At 40.0% G+C, this 18,004-nt stretch overlaps 2 protein-coding genes and 1 long non-coding RNA gene across 5 annotated transcripts; all 3 read left to right on the top strand.

The window, feature by feature from the left end:
- Positions 1-8,900: 8,900 nt before the first annotated feature.
- On the top strand, positions 8,901-9,872 carry LOC110893344. Its single transcript, XM_022140453.1, has one exon. It carries the CDS (start codon positions 8,901-8,903, stop codon positions 9,870-9,872), a length of 972 nt encoding a protein of 323 aa, XP_021996145.1.
- A 2,206-nt stretch (positions 9,873-12,078) lies between these two features.
- Positions 12,079-12,516, top strand: LOC110893345. The gene has a single exon (XM_022140455.1). It carries the CDS (start codon positions 12,079-12,081, stop codon positions 12,514-12,516), a length of 438 nt encoding a protein of 145 aa, XP_021996147.1.
- A 2,166-nt stretch (positions 12,517-14,682) lies between these two features.
- LOC110897025 lies at positions 14,683-16,210 on the top strand. Of its 3 annotated transcripts, none has more exons than XR_004875044.1 (4): positions 14,683-14,815; positions 15,559-15,611; positions 15,745-15,890; positions 15,995-16,210. It is a non-coding gene; the product is annotated as an uncharacterized LOC110897025 (long non-coding RNA). The 3 variants fall into 3 exon arrangements; XR_002568374.2 differs by having other exon boundaries at positions 15,745-15,911; XR_002568375.2 differs by lacking the exon at positions 15,559-15,611 and having other exon boundaries at positions 15,745-15,911.
- The last annotated feature ends 1,794 nt before the right edge of the window (positions 16,211-18,004 follow it).

Genomic DNA, 18,004 nt, shown 5'->3' with positions numbered 1-18,004 from the left:
CATTGGAGTTTATTTTAAATCATTTAGTATATTTTCTAATTCGTATGCAATGAGAATCAATCACGATCACACCTCGTGCTTCCGCCTATGACCGGGTGTGACAGATTGGTATCAGAGCTTCGATTGTAGTGAACCAGGATTCTTTCTCAAGTCTAGTCTACAATCCCTATGATCCTCTCACGAAAACAATGTTTACAAAAACAAGAGATTTTCATTGCATAAAACATTTCGTAAAGTCCACTGCATAAATTCATTTTATAAAAACAAAGCGAGGATAATTACGTGACTTAGACTACAAAAAGTAAACTCAAGTTGTCACAAATAAAATACTAAACATGTATCAAACCCTAGAAACCTTACAAAAGTCTACACCGGGGTGAAACCAAAAGAATTAGCCGCTCATGGTGAATGGAACGGGATCAACGGATGATTGAAGCTCGCACACGAACATCTTAATCTTTGATGATGGTAATGGATGATGATTAGGGTTTATGGTTAATGGTGATGGTGTCTTGATTGGTGAGATGATGGTGATGATAATGAATTAGGGTTAGGATGGATTGGTGGATGATGATTGTGGATGATTGATAGTGAACCCGATGGATTGTAGATGGTGAGGATGATGGTTCTTGGCTCCAAAAAGACTTGAGAACTTTCAGAATGTATAACCCCTTTCTAATGACCCAAAATTGGGATTTAACTCGTCCAAAATAACAACTGAAAGCAAATCAACGTCACAGAGCAGGGATTGGCGTCGCCGACGGCCTACCCCGGCGTCTGCGACGCCATGTGGAAAATCCAAAAGTTGATGATGTCTTATTCCACTGCCTACGCAACCCTTTGGCCGATGCATGGCGTTGCCGACGCCGTCAGCGACACGACCTGTATGCGCGCTTTTCTGTTTCGTCCGTTTCGTGTACCCGGTTGATCCCGTTTGCTCCCCGATGCTTTGTAAAGCTCCCGAATAGCTCTTAAACTACGTTAGACCTGCAAAACACAATTCTAATCAAAGTAGGCCATTCGAAACCTAAATTTGCGTAAAAATATAAACTTAAATTCTCATAAATTCTTTTAATTCAAATTCTGTTAAAATATGTAATAAATTTGTTTAAGTTATGGGCTTCGTAATGGGTTTGATAATGAGTTATTTAATACTTAGAATACTTTTATAGACTACTTTATACTATAGCTCAATAAAAGGTTTATACGTCTTATATATAAAAATAATAAATAAATATGTATAACTTTAATTTGAATTTCAAATCGAATTTCAAATTATAAATTCGTATTCGATTCGTATTAAGTTTACTGGAGAGTAAATTGCCATTTTAGTCCCTGAGTTTTGTCCAAATTTGCCATTTTAGTCCAAATAGTTTTTTTTTTTTTTTTTTTTTTGCTTCTGGGTCCCTGACTTTTACATTTTGTTGCCATTTTGATCACAATGCCTAACTCCGTCCATAAACCATATCTGTAACCAGGGGTATTTTGGTGATTAACTAAAAAGGTTTTAAACATTGCCATTTTGATCCATTTTTTACCCCAGTATATAAACACAATTCACCCTTTTTAAAACCCTAATTCACCACAACAACTCATCTTCTTCCTCAATTCATCAAAATCCACAGACGTCCCCTGTCTAAAATCGTTCGTGTGCAAACCCTAAGTTGGAAATCATCATGGTTTACTGTGTATGTGGGTTCGAAACTAAGATCCGTACCTCGAGGACTTCACAAAATCCAGGCCGACGCTTCCATTGCTGCACTCGTCCGGGTAACAGTTGTGGGTTCGTGTGTTGGGCTGAGCCCCCTTTGTACGTGTCTTCTGTAGCCCTGAATCATGAAGAAAATCATAGCGAGTTGGGAGTTGACAACAGGGACCTGCAAGAAAAGCTTCAACGAGTCATTTCAGAAAACAAAAGTTTGAAGATTGTTTTAGGGGTCATTTTGTTCTCTGTACTGATGTTCTACTTAGCAAATTGAGTAGTTGATTAAGATTTGTGAAATGTATGAAATGTATGAAGTTTTAATGGAATGAAATGGTCAGTGTTTTGTTGAATATTTATGTTGATCTAAGATAATGAAAGTGGTTATTGTAATTAGACATGTATGGTCACAGTTGTCAATTGGTGTTAGTTTGGTTGTTTGGCTTATGTTAATTAGACATGTATGGTCAGTCCAAATTCAGGTTTCGGCCGTTTGGCGCACAATTGAAAATGGGTCACAATTGACACCATTTGCACATCAGTTTTGATATTACTGATGGGTCACAGTTGACACATTCAGGTTTCGGCCGTTTGGCTAACATTTGATATGCAAATGTGTCAAAGCATTGACACCATTTTCATACCATTTTGACACCATAGATATGCAAATGTGTCGAAATACCATACAAACAGACATGAATTACAAACCACAAGACAATATTAATTCATTACAAACTTTTTCCATTACAAACCAAAAGACAAGACTAAACCATTACATACTTGTTCCATTACAAACCATAAGACACCTGTCCAAATACCATAATTACCAAACAGACGTGAATTACCTAAATAAAAGGCCTGTACCAAAATGAGTTAATATCCAACAAAAGAACCTAAACCACAATACATCAAGTTCAACAAACTGACCCTAAACATCACCACCTCCTGACCAGCAGACCCACCCTCCTGTCCATTAACACCAGCAGCCTCACCCTCCTGTCCAGCAACACCAGCAGCCTCCCCACCCTTTCCTTTACTGCAGGTCCTCCTGTTATGTCCTTTTTCCCCACAGGTAAGACACGTCACTGTATACCCTATTTTGGGCAGTTTTCCACTTTTTTCAATTACCTCGTTTACCTCCTCCAACTCGACGGCAGATTTTCTTCTTTTCTTCTTAGGTCTCCCAGCAGGCTTATGATACTTGGGGGCTGTTAAAGTGGTTGGGCATTGGCTTTTAGGCCATAAATCCATACCATTGATTGGCTCTAGGGTGTGATTATAGACATCTTTCCATGTCTCTAGCCAGTAGGCCTTATCTACCCACTCTTCTGGTACACCATTACCCTCCCCATTCAATGCCCTATTCCAGATACAAGCCACTGCATGCCTACATGGCATGCCAGTTAACTTAACTGGAACCTTCTGCATCCACAAGTCCTTTCAACAAGATTCACAGCCCTTTTTTCAAGTTCAGGACCACTAACCTATAATGTCAAAATAACCAAGTTTACATATATGCAAAGGATGATTGAAGCCTGTTTAATTGAGTGAAGAACAACTTACCTCATACTTTCCATTGCAAAGGATGAACAGCTGTGTAGTTTGCAGCGTCAGTCTTTATCTTCTCAAAAATCACAGTGGCCTTGGGAGTTAATGGTCCTGGGGACTTGCCAATCATCTTATGAACTACTACTATCCTTTTCATCAAGTATTCCCTAATGAAATCAAGACAGGTAATGATTGGTCTGTTCCTACCAATTAGTATATGTCTGTTGAACACCTCACATAGGTTGTTCAACAAGACATCACACTTGGGCCTTTCTGCAAGAAAACAAGAACACATCAATAAGTTAACTGATAATAACAGTAGCATAAAAAAACAAAATATACCATTGAAAATGCTCTTGACCAATGTTTAGAAGGAATCTCCTTCAGCCAGTTGTACAAGTCCTTATCCTCTTTCAAGATTGCTTGCATATTCTTCTCAAACTTCTGAGGTGTTGTTGAACTAGCAGCAGCCCACAACAGGTTCTTAAAAACTGCACCTTTCCACCTTGGTTTCATGTTTTCATGAATATGCCGCAGACAGAATCTATGCTCAGCATTTGGAAAGACTTGCTGAATGGCAGGTATTAAACCCTACAATAGTTATAAAAACCAATTATACATCTGAATTTGATGATTGAAATGGTTTATGTAAATTAACAAAGAACATACCTTTTGCCTATCAGTTATAAAGGTGAAATTGCCATTTTGAGGCAGGTCCAAGTCATCTCCCAAACACCTCAAAAACCAACTCCAGCTGGCTGTTGTTTCAGACTCCACCACAGCATAAGCAAATGGGTAAATCCCATTGTTTTCATCATTACCCTTATCCTCATTACCACTGTAATCAGGATCATCACCACCATCAGGATCAATAAACTTTGCATTTGTTACCTCTGTTTCTTTGCTCTGTTCATCATCTACTACATTATCACTTTCATTTGAATCTGAATTAGACTCAGAGCTAACATCCACTACACTAACCTTTTCATTACCCTGAACTTCAGCTTGTGTTAAATCACCTAAATTTGCAGGATCAGCCTGTGATTCATCACCTAAGTTTGTAGCATCATCTTATTTTTTATTACCCCAAATATGCTCAACATACACCTCAATTACCTTGTGTGTTTGAGTATACTTAATCATCCTAATAACATCACTATCACTCATTAAGGATCTTATCCCAAATTCAAAACATTCTCCTGGAATCCTAAATTTGTATCTTAATCCCCCTAGTTCATCTTCTGGGTAACCTAGCTCACCCATCATATCATTGAATATGATCAAAGAGAAGTAGTCAGGGTTAACCTTGTCAATGTATGATACTTTACCCTCATACCCAAATTCTGGAAAGTCCACCAATTCCCCTCCATGATGTATCTCAAATGTGAACAATTCTGGGTCGTCAGCTGAAAATCAACATCAAAATACACCATTAAACAACAATAATCGAACAAAACAGGGGATCATTTCACTAAATTTTAAGGGTTTTAACACATACCATAATCCACATCGGGATTAAAGGTTGAACCAGGAGGACGAGCATTCCACATCGTTCTTACTTCAATCGCCAACTCAGGAACTGTGATTATGCTTGAATACGTACAGATTTTGGGTGAATTGTGGAAGACGATGAGTTGTTGTGGTGAATTAGGGTTGTAAAAAGGGTTAATTGTGTTTATATACTAGGGTAAAAAAAGGGATCAAAATGGCAATGTTTAAAACCTTTTTAGTTAATCCCCAAATTACCCCTGGTTACAGATGGGGTTTATGGACGAAGTTAGCCATTGTGATCAAAATAGCAACAAAATGTAAAAGTCAGGGACCCAGAGGCAAAAAAAAAAACTATTTGGACTAAAATGGCAAATTTGGACAAAACTCAGGGACTAAAATGGCAATTTACTCTTTACTGGATTTGAATTGAATTGAATCGAATTCAAATTCTTGAAAATTGAAACGAATTTACTCGACTCGAATTGAATCGAATTCGAATTATTGAAAATCGAAACGAATTCTGGATAATTGAATTTCAAATTTTTCAATTTCGAAACGAATTCTAAACACGCCTAGTAAGAGTTTTGACCAGGTAAGAGGCTTTGAACAAGTTAGTGCTGACCCCGTAAGGGGCTGTTTGACAACTTCTAAATGGCTAAGTGCTGAACCAATAAGAGGTCTGAACCATTAAGTGCTGAATCAGTAAGAGGTCTGAACCATTAAGAGCCAGTATAATCCTTAACCAGAGGCAAATGTTTAACCAATTCAGATTAGAGATTTTAACCATTCAGACTTAGTATTATGTTTAACCATTCAGAGGCAAATATCTGAACCATTCAGACATCTGCTCGCGAAACAAACAGTCTGGACTATTAAGTGCTGAACCAGTAATAGGTCTGAACCATTAAGAGCCTCATTAAGAGGTAAACAGACGGCCCCTAAGTGTTGTTTGGCTAAAGCTCTGAATGACTGTGCAAAATGACTATTTTACCCTTATGAACTATTTTGTACTGAGTAAATTACGATGTAGAACAGTTGACGCTATCATTTAAGGCATATCACGACTTTATTTATTTATTTTTTTAGTAAATTACGATTTTGGCCCCTGTGTTTATATAAGTTTTACCATTTTAACTCAAAAATGAATCTTTTAACATCTGAGCTCCCAGCGTCTTTTTTTCTAACCCTTTTGGCCCCCAACGTTTTTTTGTCTAACCCTTTTGGCCCTTAAAAGTAAATGGATGGGGTTAGTGTTAAGGGCCAAAAGGTTAGAAAAAAAGACGTTGGGGGCTTAGATGTTAAAAGATTATTTTTGGGCTAAAAGGGTAAAAGTAATATATAACCATAGGGGCCAAAATCATAATTTACTCTTTTTTTGTGTTTTTCTTTTAGTTGTTATACCGAATGTAGATATTATACTTGTACCGTAACAAACTAGCCAGGCGGGGATTTATTTATAAAAGTATAAAAGGAAACCCAAAATTTATTTAAAGTGGTAATTTATTAAATGCATACGTGCAATCTATTTGAATAGCTTATAAATACACAATTTTTAACCGTTAATCCAGTAATATCATAAAATTCAGCTATGAGATTATAAAACTATTAACTTAGATGGCTTTATGGGCTTATGGTATGTTCTTTAGCCCTGCATGGTTTGGAACTTTGGATTGGTATGGTTTCTTTTAGTGGGCTTGGAAGAATACAGCTCGTATGCATTAGTTGGTTTGAATTAGAAGGTTTGGTTTGGATGATGCTTAAGTTAAGCTTGCAATTACTTGTTTTGTGGTTCTTTTCATGGTAAAAAACTCAAGGGGGAATGGGGATGCTCTTTATTTGTACTCCCATTTTGAAATTTAAGGGTGTACAAGGTGGGTTAGGCAAACCCTTCGGCAACCCCCTTTTGCCGATCGGGAGTCCACCGCCACACCACCTTTGCCAATCGGTAAAGAACTTTTTGGGGAGAAGTTGCCACATGTGGCAAAGAAGAGGGAGAAGGTAAGTGGTGGGGCCCAGACTTATATCAACCAATCACATGTTTTTTTTTAATTAGTTTGTCTAGTCTTATTTTAGGCATGCACCCTTTATGTTTTTTGGGCAATATGCAAGAATGAGAGGCAAATTACATGACACAATATGATTGGGTGTGAGGAAAGTTTGTCTAATCTCATTAGGCATGCACCCTTACACCCTAATAAGCCCTTTCCCAAAAATGTTTTTGATAAAAGTCACATTTTAAAGGTTAACTAGTAGTCAACTGTCTTTTTTCTCGGTACTTTCGACCACTCTTCACCGGTTGGCTTAGCGGGTCTGATATCGGTCGCGACTATCTCGTATAGGTTCAGCTAGACTGGTTCGAATCCCGTTAACACTTCTTCGTGTGGAGTTCTGGTTGTGGTGCCTGTCCTGTTCTCCTTCGAATGGCTGGAAGGAGCAACCTGTTCGGTTGCGTGGTCAAGCTCTTCGTCACGAATCTCCCTGAGGGCTGTACCCCTTGGGATCTCAGAAGGTGTCTGGAAAGTTTTGGGGCGGTTGCTGGTACGTACGTCGCAAGGAAGAGGGATAAGCATGGTAGTAGGTTTGGTTTTGTTTTGTTCTCAGGAGTCAAGGACAAACAGGAGTTGTTGAGGAATCTTGGAGGGGTTAGGATGGGAGACTTCAAGCTCAAGATCAATGTGGCGAGGTTCGCTTTGGAGAATTCGGGGGTAGCAGTCGAGAAGGAAGGTCCGGTGCAGAATAAAAATCCAGCCGAAATGCATATTGGTGGGGGTAAATCCTCAGTCAGGGATGTTAGAAGTTATAAGGATGTGGTTGGGACGTCCAATCTTGGGAGTGGCCATTATGGTGCTCAAGTGGTTGATTTGGCTTCTGGTCCGAGAGCCGTAGAAAAGGTTATTGTGGTTCCCGATAGGGTGGAGGCGTTTAGGGATCGTCATGGGTTGGCGGTGGTGGGTAGAGCTGCAGATTTGGAAACCCAGGTTGACATTGATAGGCTTCTCAATATAGCCAAGATCTCGGTTGCTAACGTTCAATACATTGGTGGCTTATCTCTGTTATTATCGTTTCATGATGAAGAGTCGGTGAATCGTTTTTTGGATCTCAAGAATATCTGGGATCCTTGGTTCACTAAGCTAGATCCATGGAGAGGTCAGACTCTCCCCCTCGAGAGGGTTGCATGGTTGAAGCTGAACGGAGTTCCTTTGCACTTGTTAGAATCCGATGTTCTGAGCCAGGTCGGTGAGTTGTTTGGCAGGGTCCTTCATGTGCCGAGGTCGGTTGAGGACGACCAGGACTTGTCGTTTGTTAGGGTAGGGGTTCTTGTCAGCCAGTCAAGTATGATGAAGGACGAAGTAACCTTGAGATGGAAGAACAGATCGTTTAGAATCGGGGTTGAGGAAGATCGCGAGGTCTGGGTGCCTGATTGTCTTCGGCGTCTTTCCAAGTCTGAATCGGATGGTTTTCCGTCCTCGGAGTTCTCGCCGGTAGACGATATGCAATTCTCTGACGATGATGAGAATGTGGATACTCAAGCGTCGGGAGGAATTGGGGTAGCTGAGCAGTCGCCGGTGGAGAAGGTTTCGAGACCCCATGCAGATTGTTCCAAGGTGCATGGGGAGAATGAGTGCGACGTAGAAGGTAATCATGAGGAGAGAGAATTCAGACCGTTTGAGGTTTTTGGCTGCCAGCTAAAGTCAGTTGGGGTGGGGCCCGAGGTAGCAGGGGTTTTCAAAAGTGGATCAGGTGAGAAAGTGGGCCGGCCCAGAAGGAGACATACGATGGGACAAAGGGCCTCGAGACCACCAGCCCACTCTGTGAATAACAACTCGCCGGTAGAGACAAGGCCCAAGAAAAGGTCTAGGGCCCTCGTTGAGGACGAAGCCCCTGGTTTTGGTTTTGTGGGGTTTACTTCCAGACTCAACCACACTCCTCTGGATCTCAACACTCAGGCTCAATCTTCTGATTCGTTGGTGGATGATTCGCAACTTCCGGGGTGCCGCGTCAAGGATCTGAATGAGGAGATTCGGGTTTCAGATAACGCCGTGGAGAAGGAGATCGAAGCTACCATCAATATCGGTGCTCAGGCGGGTGTTGAATTTGGGCAGATGTTGGAGCAGGCCAGCAAAATCATTGGTTCATCAGGTATTAATGCGGTGGAGCTATGAATTTCTTATCGTTTAACGTTCGTGGGATTGGGGGTATGGAAAAACAAAGATGGGTAAAGAATTTGAAATCCAAGCACGGGATCTCTTTTATGGCCATTCAAGAGACGAAAGTTTCCTCGGTGAGTTCGGATGCGGTTGCGGGGTTCTGGGGCAACAGATCATTTGGCTTCGAAAGTGTTGATTCTGTTGGGTTATCCGGGGGGTTACTTTGCATATGGGATTTGTCAGTATTTCGGCTGTCTAGTGTGGTCAAAAACAGGAACTTTCTCCAGATCACTGGTCAGCTGACAGGCAGTGGTTTGTTGCTGAGCTTCATTAATGTGTACGCTCCTCAAAGTGTAGTGGCCAAAAAATCTTTGTGGGATGAGCTTTCTCAGGTTATATCGGCTTGGGATGGTTTGTGTGTTATGACGGGCGATTTTAATGCGGTTAGGTTTCGGGAGGAGAGAAAGAATTGTTCGTTTAAATCGACATGTGCGTCCAACTTTAACAACTTCATTTTTGATGCGGGGCTTTTTGAGTACAATATGAGAGGCAGTAAGTTCACGTTCTCGTCGCCGGACGGGAGGAAGCAAAGCAAATTAGATAGATTCCTCGTTAATTCAGGATTCTTCAGCTCCTGGCCTGAAGCGAGTGTGGTTGCGGAGTCGTCGTTTCTTTCTGATCACTGTCCGATCATTTTGAAGACTGAGTTAACTAATTTCGGGCCTAAGCCTTTCCGGCTTTTCGATTCTTGGTATGATTTATCGGGTTTTAGGGAGGTGGTGGCTTCGGCTTTGATGAAGGACCCCGGGGTCTCTGGCCCTCCGGATATTCGCTTCATGAGAAAATTGGGCATTCTTAGAGCGGATGTTGAAAAAGAGCTCGGAAGCAGTGTCTGTGGCCTTGGCGGACCTCGAGGATATTCAGGAGATCTTGTTGGGCAGGAATCTTACCGAAGAAGAGGAGTGGATCCTTATAGAAAGTAAAAAAGTTTTAAAGGAGGAGGAAGAGCAGAAAAGCAGTGACCTAAGACAAAGATCGAGAATCAAGTGGGTTAAGGACGGTGATGAGAACTCCAAGTTCTTCCACGCTATGGTCAATTGCAGGAAAGCCTCAAACTCAATTCACGGGTTAGAGGTCAATGGCTCCTGGGTGTCTAAACCGTCGCTTATCAAAAAGGAGGTTCATGGGTTTTTTAAGTCGAAATTCGTGGAGGAATGGGTCATTCGGCCTCGCCTTATTTGTGAAGACATAAGTAAGATATCGTACGAAGAGACGTTGATGTTGGATGCTCGGTTCAGTAAGGAAGAAATAAAAACCGCGGTGTTTGAATGTGGTGATGATAAGGCTCCAGGCCCTGACGGTATCAACTTCCGTTTCATAAAGCGTTTCTGTAATTTATTTGAAGATGATTTGGTTAGTATAATGGCTGACTTTCACTCTAACGGAATTATAAACACGGGGTGTGGCTCTTCTTTTATAGCATTGATTCCCAAAGTAATCGACCCTATCGGGTTAAATGACTATCGACCGATCAGTTTGGTGGGTATCGTTAATAAGATGATTTCAAAGATCTTGGCAAATAGACTCAAAAGGGTGTTGGACTCGACTATTGACACGTCTCAGTCTGCCTTCATTGGTGGTCGATCCATTCTGGACGGTCCCCTTATCATCAACGAAATTCAGAATTGGGCCAAAAAGACGAGGAAAAAGGTTTTCTTTCTTAAGGTTGATTTCGAGAAAGCGTATGACAACATTAACTGGAACTTCGTAATAGATGTGTTAGACCAGATGGGATTCTCTATTAAGTGGTGCTCGTGGATCAAGGGTGTGTTAGCCTCAGCTAGGGCTTCGGTGTTGGTTAATGGCTCCCCGACCTTCGAGTTCAAATGTCACAAAGGTATGCGTCAGGGCGATCCAATTTCTCCGTTTCTCTTTGTTATCGTCATGGAAGCTCTTTCATGCATGATTAATAAAGCCAGTAGGGTAGGGATTTTCAAGGGTGTTTCCCTTCCGAACGGGGGTCCGATAGTTTCCCATTTATTTTATGCCGATGATGCGATTTTAATGGGAGATTGGAACATCGAGAATATCCAAAATTTGGTTAGATTGCTCAAATGCTTTCATATGTGCTCGGGCCTCAGAATTAATTTAAATAAGTCGAATTTGGTGGGGGTGGGGGTGCAGCCGGTTGAGATTGAAGGAATGGCGGATTTTGTAGGCTGCAAAGTGGATACGTTCCCGTTTAATTTTCTAGGCCTCCGCGTGGGGTCTAACATGAATCGGCCGATGAATTGGCAACCTGTGGTTGATGTGTTTGAGAAGCGCCTTTCGCTTTGGAAGGCTTCGCTTCTTTCGATTGGAGGAAGAGTCGTTCTGATTCGCTCGGTGCTTGAAAGTCTACCTTGCTATTATTTTTCCTTGTATCGAGCCCCCGTCAAGGTTATTCATGATCTGGAGGCTCTTATTAGAAAATTCCTTTGGGGAGGAAATTCGGAGGTGAAGAAGGTTCATTGGGTTGCTTGGGATAGGGTCGCCTCGCCGGTTAACATGGGTGGTTTGGGTCTCCAGCATCTTAAAGACATTAACGTGGCCCTTTTGTCTCGATGGGGGTGGAGATTCAAAAATGAGCAAGGCAGTTTGTGGGTGAAGGTCATTAGCGCTCTTCATGACGGTAAGTCGGATTGGGATTTTCTCCCCGTTAAAAAGGTGTATGGTGGGGTTTGGAACAACATAGTCTCAGTCTTGAATCGTCCGTTGTTCGACAATATCCCGCTGCGGAAATTATGCAAGGGAGTGGTGGGGAAAGGAGACAATATTCTTTTTTGGCTTGACCCGTGGCTTGTTGATGTTCCTTTAAAAGAAAAGTTCCCCGCTCTTTTCAAGTTGGAGGTTGTGAAAAACTGTAGTGTTTTAGATCGTCTTGGTGGCGAAGGCCTTTGGCTCTGGAGGCATGTCCCGGACACCCTTGAAGAGTTGGGTGAGTGGGAGTCGCTTAGGGCGGCAGTTGCGTCGGTTTCTCTATCGGCCGGTTCCGATAGGTGGGATTGGTTGGGAGTCGGTTCAGATGGGTTCTCTGTTGCGGCTGTGAAACGTTCTATCGTGTCCAGCCGCGACTTCAGCAATCGATTCGTTATGAAGTGGAGTAAATGAGTCCCTAAGAAATGTAACATTTTCGCGTGGCGTGCGGAGATGAATAGGATTCCTACGGTGGAGGCGCTTGAAAAAAGAGGTATGGTTCTGATTGACGATAGGTGTAAATTCTGCAATGAAGGCCTGGATTCGGTGGCCCACATTTTTACGGTTTGTCCTCTAGCTTTGGGTTTGTGGGAGAAGATTAGTTTTTGGTGTAGGATTCCGAAGTTTTTCATTTTTTCGTTTAGAGACTTGGTCGAGATTCATAAGTTCGGAGCCAGAAGGTCGGTGGAGCGGAAAGCCATCCATGGTATCGTTCTCTCCGCGTGTTGGGTGCTTTGGAAGGCTAGAAACAACTTGAGGTTTAATGACAAAAGAAGTAGCATTGAAGAAGTGTTTAGCGAGGTTATGGTAGTTAGTTTCTTTTGGTTTAAACATAGAGTTAAGAAAGGTAGTTTTGATTGGGGAGATTGGTGTAAATTTGTAAATATGTAAGTCTTGTTTTGTTTGTCCGTCCCGGTTTTCGGGTTCGGTTCTTTTAATGAAGTTAACCTTTCAAAAAAAAAAACTAGTAGTCAACTATATATCCTGGATCTCAAAGAGTGCAACTGTGTGATTGTATAAGGCCTGCTTTTCTAGGGGTCCAAATATTTTAAACATTTTTTATATATAAAATTATGTTAATACAAAATCTATAAATTATGACTCAATAACATATTAAAACAACTAACCTTTAAAAAAACTAATACAATTAAATAAACCCAATAAGCTAATATAGTTTGACCCGTATAAACTTTTTTTTAGTTTTGCCAGACTAAACTCATTTATATATACAAGTTTATATTCACCCATTATTTTCTACTTGCACTGGGTATCCAAATCCTAGGAGACGGCGCTGGATATATCAAATTTGTAAAATCCTACTGTTAACAACCTAATCTTATAAGCTTAAATTTGTAATTAATATTAAAAATATTCACTTTGCTAAAACCGATATTCCCTATTAAATTAATCTATAACTTACTCAACGAAAATGTGTGATCAATATTAAAAATACTCTCTTTATTAGAAACATGTGTTTTTGGTACCAACACATTTGGATAATCAAAAACCTCGCAACATCCTTACCCACCTAACATAACACACGTAGTATCACCAAAGCAAAGTATGGTTAGGATGTTTAGTAGAAATAGTTATAAAGAGTACAAGAGGGGTCTCTTTGGAAAACCAAAACTTCATGTGTGTTTTAACAAAGCTTTTCTTGTGCAAACCTTTTAGTTCAACACCCCAAATCAAATTCTATAAACTCTGAGGGTGGTGGGAGCACCCTCGGGTGCCCCATTCGGGTTATGTGGGTAGTTTGGCTACACTGTCACCGCCTTTGCAGATACTTTGATCGGGTAGGGGATTCGAAGAGAGAAACTCAATTTGGGTAGTGTGCATCTGAACGTTACCAAGCATTTATGACTTGCAAGTTAATTGATTAGTGTAGTTAACATAGTAACCCCACCTATTAGTTTACTTTAGGATAATATGGATGTGGCATTTCCTCATCGGTTGATACCTTAGGGTACTTGAGGATGGTGAAAGGAACATCTTTGTAACTCATATTTTTGGCATAGTGACATCTTGAGAGTGGGATAAGGCGTAGGGATCATGAGGTCATGGGTTCAATTCTTATAAGGGGGTTTTCTCAGATTTATTTGGTTTCCTCCTGAATTGGTGTATAGACATTATAGCCTAGTGGAGGTGGATATGATTGGGTGATTCCGCGTATGGCACGATAATACTTCAGTGTGCTTCGTCAATGATTTAAATTTACAGTTAAAAAAATAACTCATATTATTAGAAAATATATTATATAAGTCTCAGATTCTTTTATCTGAACATGAAAGTCAAAGGAATGATCATGGACAATAAAGGTCAACTCGGCATGATCATTGTTTGCCACCTTTAAAAGCAATTGACTCCAACCGACCTCCAACTAAATATTCAATAAAATTATTAACATGGCTTAGCGCCAATCACTAGCCGTCTTGGACATTCTTTTACCGTGTGGGGTTACTGATTTTTTTTATCAGATTGAGTTGCTTATCAAAATATTTTAGGTTTTTGGTGCAAGTACATGGTTTACGCCCCAAGCGTTGTGTGCATATATAGTGTGTATGTGTGTGGGTGCTTAAGGGGCAAAAGTGAAATTATCCTAATTTTAACATTATTTTACTAATTTCGTGAAAAGAACGTTAAAAGCGGGGGACAGTTAATCATGCATCTATTAGAATGTATATTTGGTATATATATGAGTGTTGTCAATTAGGTATAGATTGATGTCATTTAGGCATGTAATTAGTTGTCTCCATTCAGTGTATTTCTCCCTTTGGGATGCTTACTGTTCAATACAGACACAATAATCATTGAGAACCATAGAAAATTTTATGGTATCAGAGCTATGCTTGTAACACCCCAAATTCTAATAAAGATTAATCGAATGTTTATATGTTTTAAATGATTAGTTAGTTATAAATAAATAATGAAAGTTAAAGGTTAGGAAATATATAAGAATGATAACTTAAATAACCTTGGGGGGTTAAACTTGTAAATATGATTAGTAACATAATAAAAATTTAAATCCCCAGTTAGTGGGTGGGTGTGGGTCACGACCAAGAAGCAGGAAGGAGAAGAAACCCTTCTCCTTCATAATACCTCAAGAAATTCAAGGATTTAAGGTGTTGTTGATCCAGAAATCGAATGCATGTGACCAAATTCTCAACCATCTAAGGGTTTCCTATATAGGGTAAGTCAGATTATGCGATTTGATGCACTTTCATGAACTAGGGTTTAATCAATTCGTGAAAATTGGAGAAATTGAACCTGTGTATGAATTAGAAACATCATTAGAGGATGTTTTATGCTTGGAATTCGTTTGTATTGATGGTTTGGAGGAAACCCCACTATTTCTAGTAGGATGATGATTATGTAATTTGAATAAGTAGAGTAATTTCTATGAATAAATGTATGTATACTAGAACATTGATAGATTATTATGTGTAAGATGAATGATTTGTGCAAGAATGGTTGATTGTGTGAATTGTGATGATATCTAGTGAAATTATGCATAGGATACATGTACATAGAGGGTGTTTGGGGTTCCTTATTTTGAGGGTAAAAGGACTTTTGAAGGGCAAAAGGACTTTTGAAAAGTGTTTGGCTTTCCTTTTGAAGGGCAAAAGTCCTTTAGATTTGCCAAAAGTCAGGATTTCCTGACTTATTTTGGGCAAAAGTCCTTTTGCAAAAGTTGAAAATAAGCTAAGCCAAACATGCCCATAATGCTTAATATATTGTACGCACACCATGTGTTTGATGAAATGTCTCAATGAAAAACTATGTGATTTTGAATGGATTGAAAAGTGTTGAATTGTGTAAGGAAAATATAGTATTTGATACATTGCAAAATATGATATGGAAGATGATTGATGCGTGAATATGATTATTATGTAATGAATGAAGTAACCTAAATAAGAATGAAATATGTGTAAGAATGAAAGAAGAAGGACCTAATTCCGGTTCGCAACAAAAGGCTCAAGAACGAGGTATGTTTGCTACTTACAAGTTTATTCAACAACATTAGTAGTTTGTTACTTTAAATATTAGTTTCTTAATAGTAGTCATTGTATTAAAATGAGAACGCGAAAGTATAGCTTCGTAACGGTCCGTGATGAACAGGTCGGTTCGGGTTAGAATGAGAATGAACAAGTGAAGTTTTCTTAATGTTCCATGTAAACTGGTTATGATAGAATGAGTTGGAGAGAAAGATGTAACGAAGTTGGTTACATAAACAAGAAAGTCGAGTATAAGAATGACTTAGTCATGTATGGTTCAAAATTTAAATGGTGATTACTGGTTCACCAAGTTCATTAATGCGTTAGTTGAAATATTAGTATTACGCTAATGTTGTTTGTTGTTATTGTTGTAGGTAAATCTCAAGTTTAAATTCTATCGCATAGCTCGGAACCGAACACACCTTGAACGCCTTTAAGCGCTTCCGCAATCGTTGATGTATTATCAATGGGTCAATATTTTGGTTTAATTAGGCTATGTTGGTAGTTATAAACTCTAAACTTGAAGTTGTAAATCTTTTGTCAAAAACTAGTTGTAATGGTCATTTTGAAAGTTTCTAAAGTGCTATGAAATTTACTATGTCTTTTTAAAATGTGTTGTAGGTTAATTGTTGAATGTTATTAAACAGGGAATTGCTTATTTTACGAACGGGTCATGCCCGAATTTTATTAGACAATAGTATGAATTATTGTATTTTCGGATTTAGAATTTTGGGCGTTTCAATGCTCTAAACCCTAGCCACATAATTTTTTTTCCAGCAACGTCTCCGCTGTTTATCTCTCGCAGAATCCGGTTCAGCATCAACGTACAAAACACGTTGAGTTAGATATCCATTTTGTTCGTGAGAATGTACATATTGGCCACGTCAAAGTCCTTCATGTTCCATCATCGTCACAATATGCTGATATATTTACTAAAGGTCTACCACGGACACTATTTCAAGACTTTCGTTCCAGTTTAAGCGTCCGTTCTCCTACCGCTCGAACTGCGGGGGACTATTAGAATGTATATTTGGTATATATATAAGTGTTATCAGTTAGGTATAGAATGTTGTCATTTAGGCATGTAATTAGCTGTCTCCATTCAGTGTATTTCTCCCTTTATAAGGGATGCTTATTGTTCAATACAGACACACGAAAATCATTGAGAACCATAGAAACTTTTAGCATCATGTAGTGGCGTTGATAGCCGAAAGACAATGGGGTATATGCACCAATCAGTCTTTGTCCCGATTGCTAAATGTTATGCGCCTTATCTCCAAGGTTTAATGCAAAACTACTATCGACCCGGGTTTCTCACTGGAAGCAGCCTCTCTATTCCAATGGGGTAGAGGTAAGACTGTCTACATCTCACCCTCCTCAGACCTACTCTTAGCTTTGCTATTGGTGGGATTTATGATGATGATGACGATGATGTGTAAGTACATGGTTTCAATTTGATTTGACAGTATGCAGTCACTCAACTGTTTATCGCAAATAAGCAGTGACGACGAGCCCCACTGGTGGCCCAGCGAGCCTGTCTTGGGCTCCTGTCACTTGGGCCGGCTGGTGAAGCCCAAAAACCTAACTTCTCCATTTAATAAGGGATCAAAAGAGAAGGCGGGAAAACACAAGGATCCTATGACTCTTTTCTCATTTAATGCATGACGGGGAGAGAGAAGGTGACCCGCCGGAAAAGGAAGTACTATGCAGGTGTCTCCATTAATGAAGCTACAGATCCGACCGTTGGGGGTCAGACACATGTCTGAGCCCCCCGGAGCCCTTGTTACCCCGCTAGATGATCTCGATAGTATTCCCGAGAAGGATAAGCAACCTCCTTTATATAAGGAAGGTAAGATATGCAACGCAGGTAAGCATTCACCACTCTTATCATTAAATACACTCAAGCCTCATTTATTCCGACAACCTCGGACCACATTTAACACACACATTATCCTGAATTCACACCAAGGAGAATATCCGGCGGTTGCATACCTATCGGAATAAGCTTCTCATTTCTCCGGCAAGCTTACTTACTCTCACGCCGGAGCTTGGTCACGGATTCCCCCTCCGGGGTCCTCCGTGACGAGGCTAACGGTGTTTTCTTTTGTAGGACGACAAAGCGAACCCTTTACAACGTTGACGAGACCCATTGACTGTCAACCGGGACTTTAGAACTCGACAAGCAGTCTCATATTTGATTATATGTTTGGCACACAAAGATCTTGAATGAGAAAAGATGTTTGACACTTCTACTTGTTAAATGTTTAAACAATCACTGATGTGTGAAGGATGTATATATAATACAAGTGAGAATTTTTTTACTTTTGAAATTGTTTTCAAGCTTATAAATGCTATCATTTATAAATATTACTCATGCATGGTGG

Source organism: Helianthus annuus, chromosome 12 (genome assembly GCF_002127325.2).
Source record: "Helianthus annuus cultivar XRQ/B chromosome 12, HanXRQr2.0-SUNRISE, whole genome shotgun sequence".
In the NCBI taxonomy this organism is placed as follows: Eukaryota; Viridiplantae; Streptophyta; class Magnoliopsida; order Asterales; family Asteraceae; genus Helianthus; species Helianthus annuus.
This window is presented reverse-complemented; position numbering and strand designations above follow the sequence as displayed.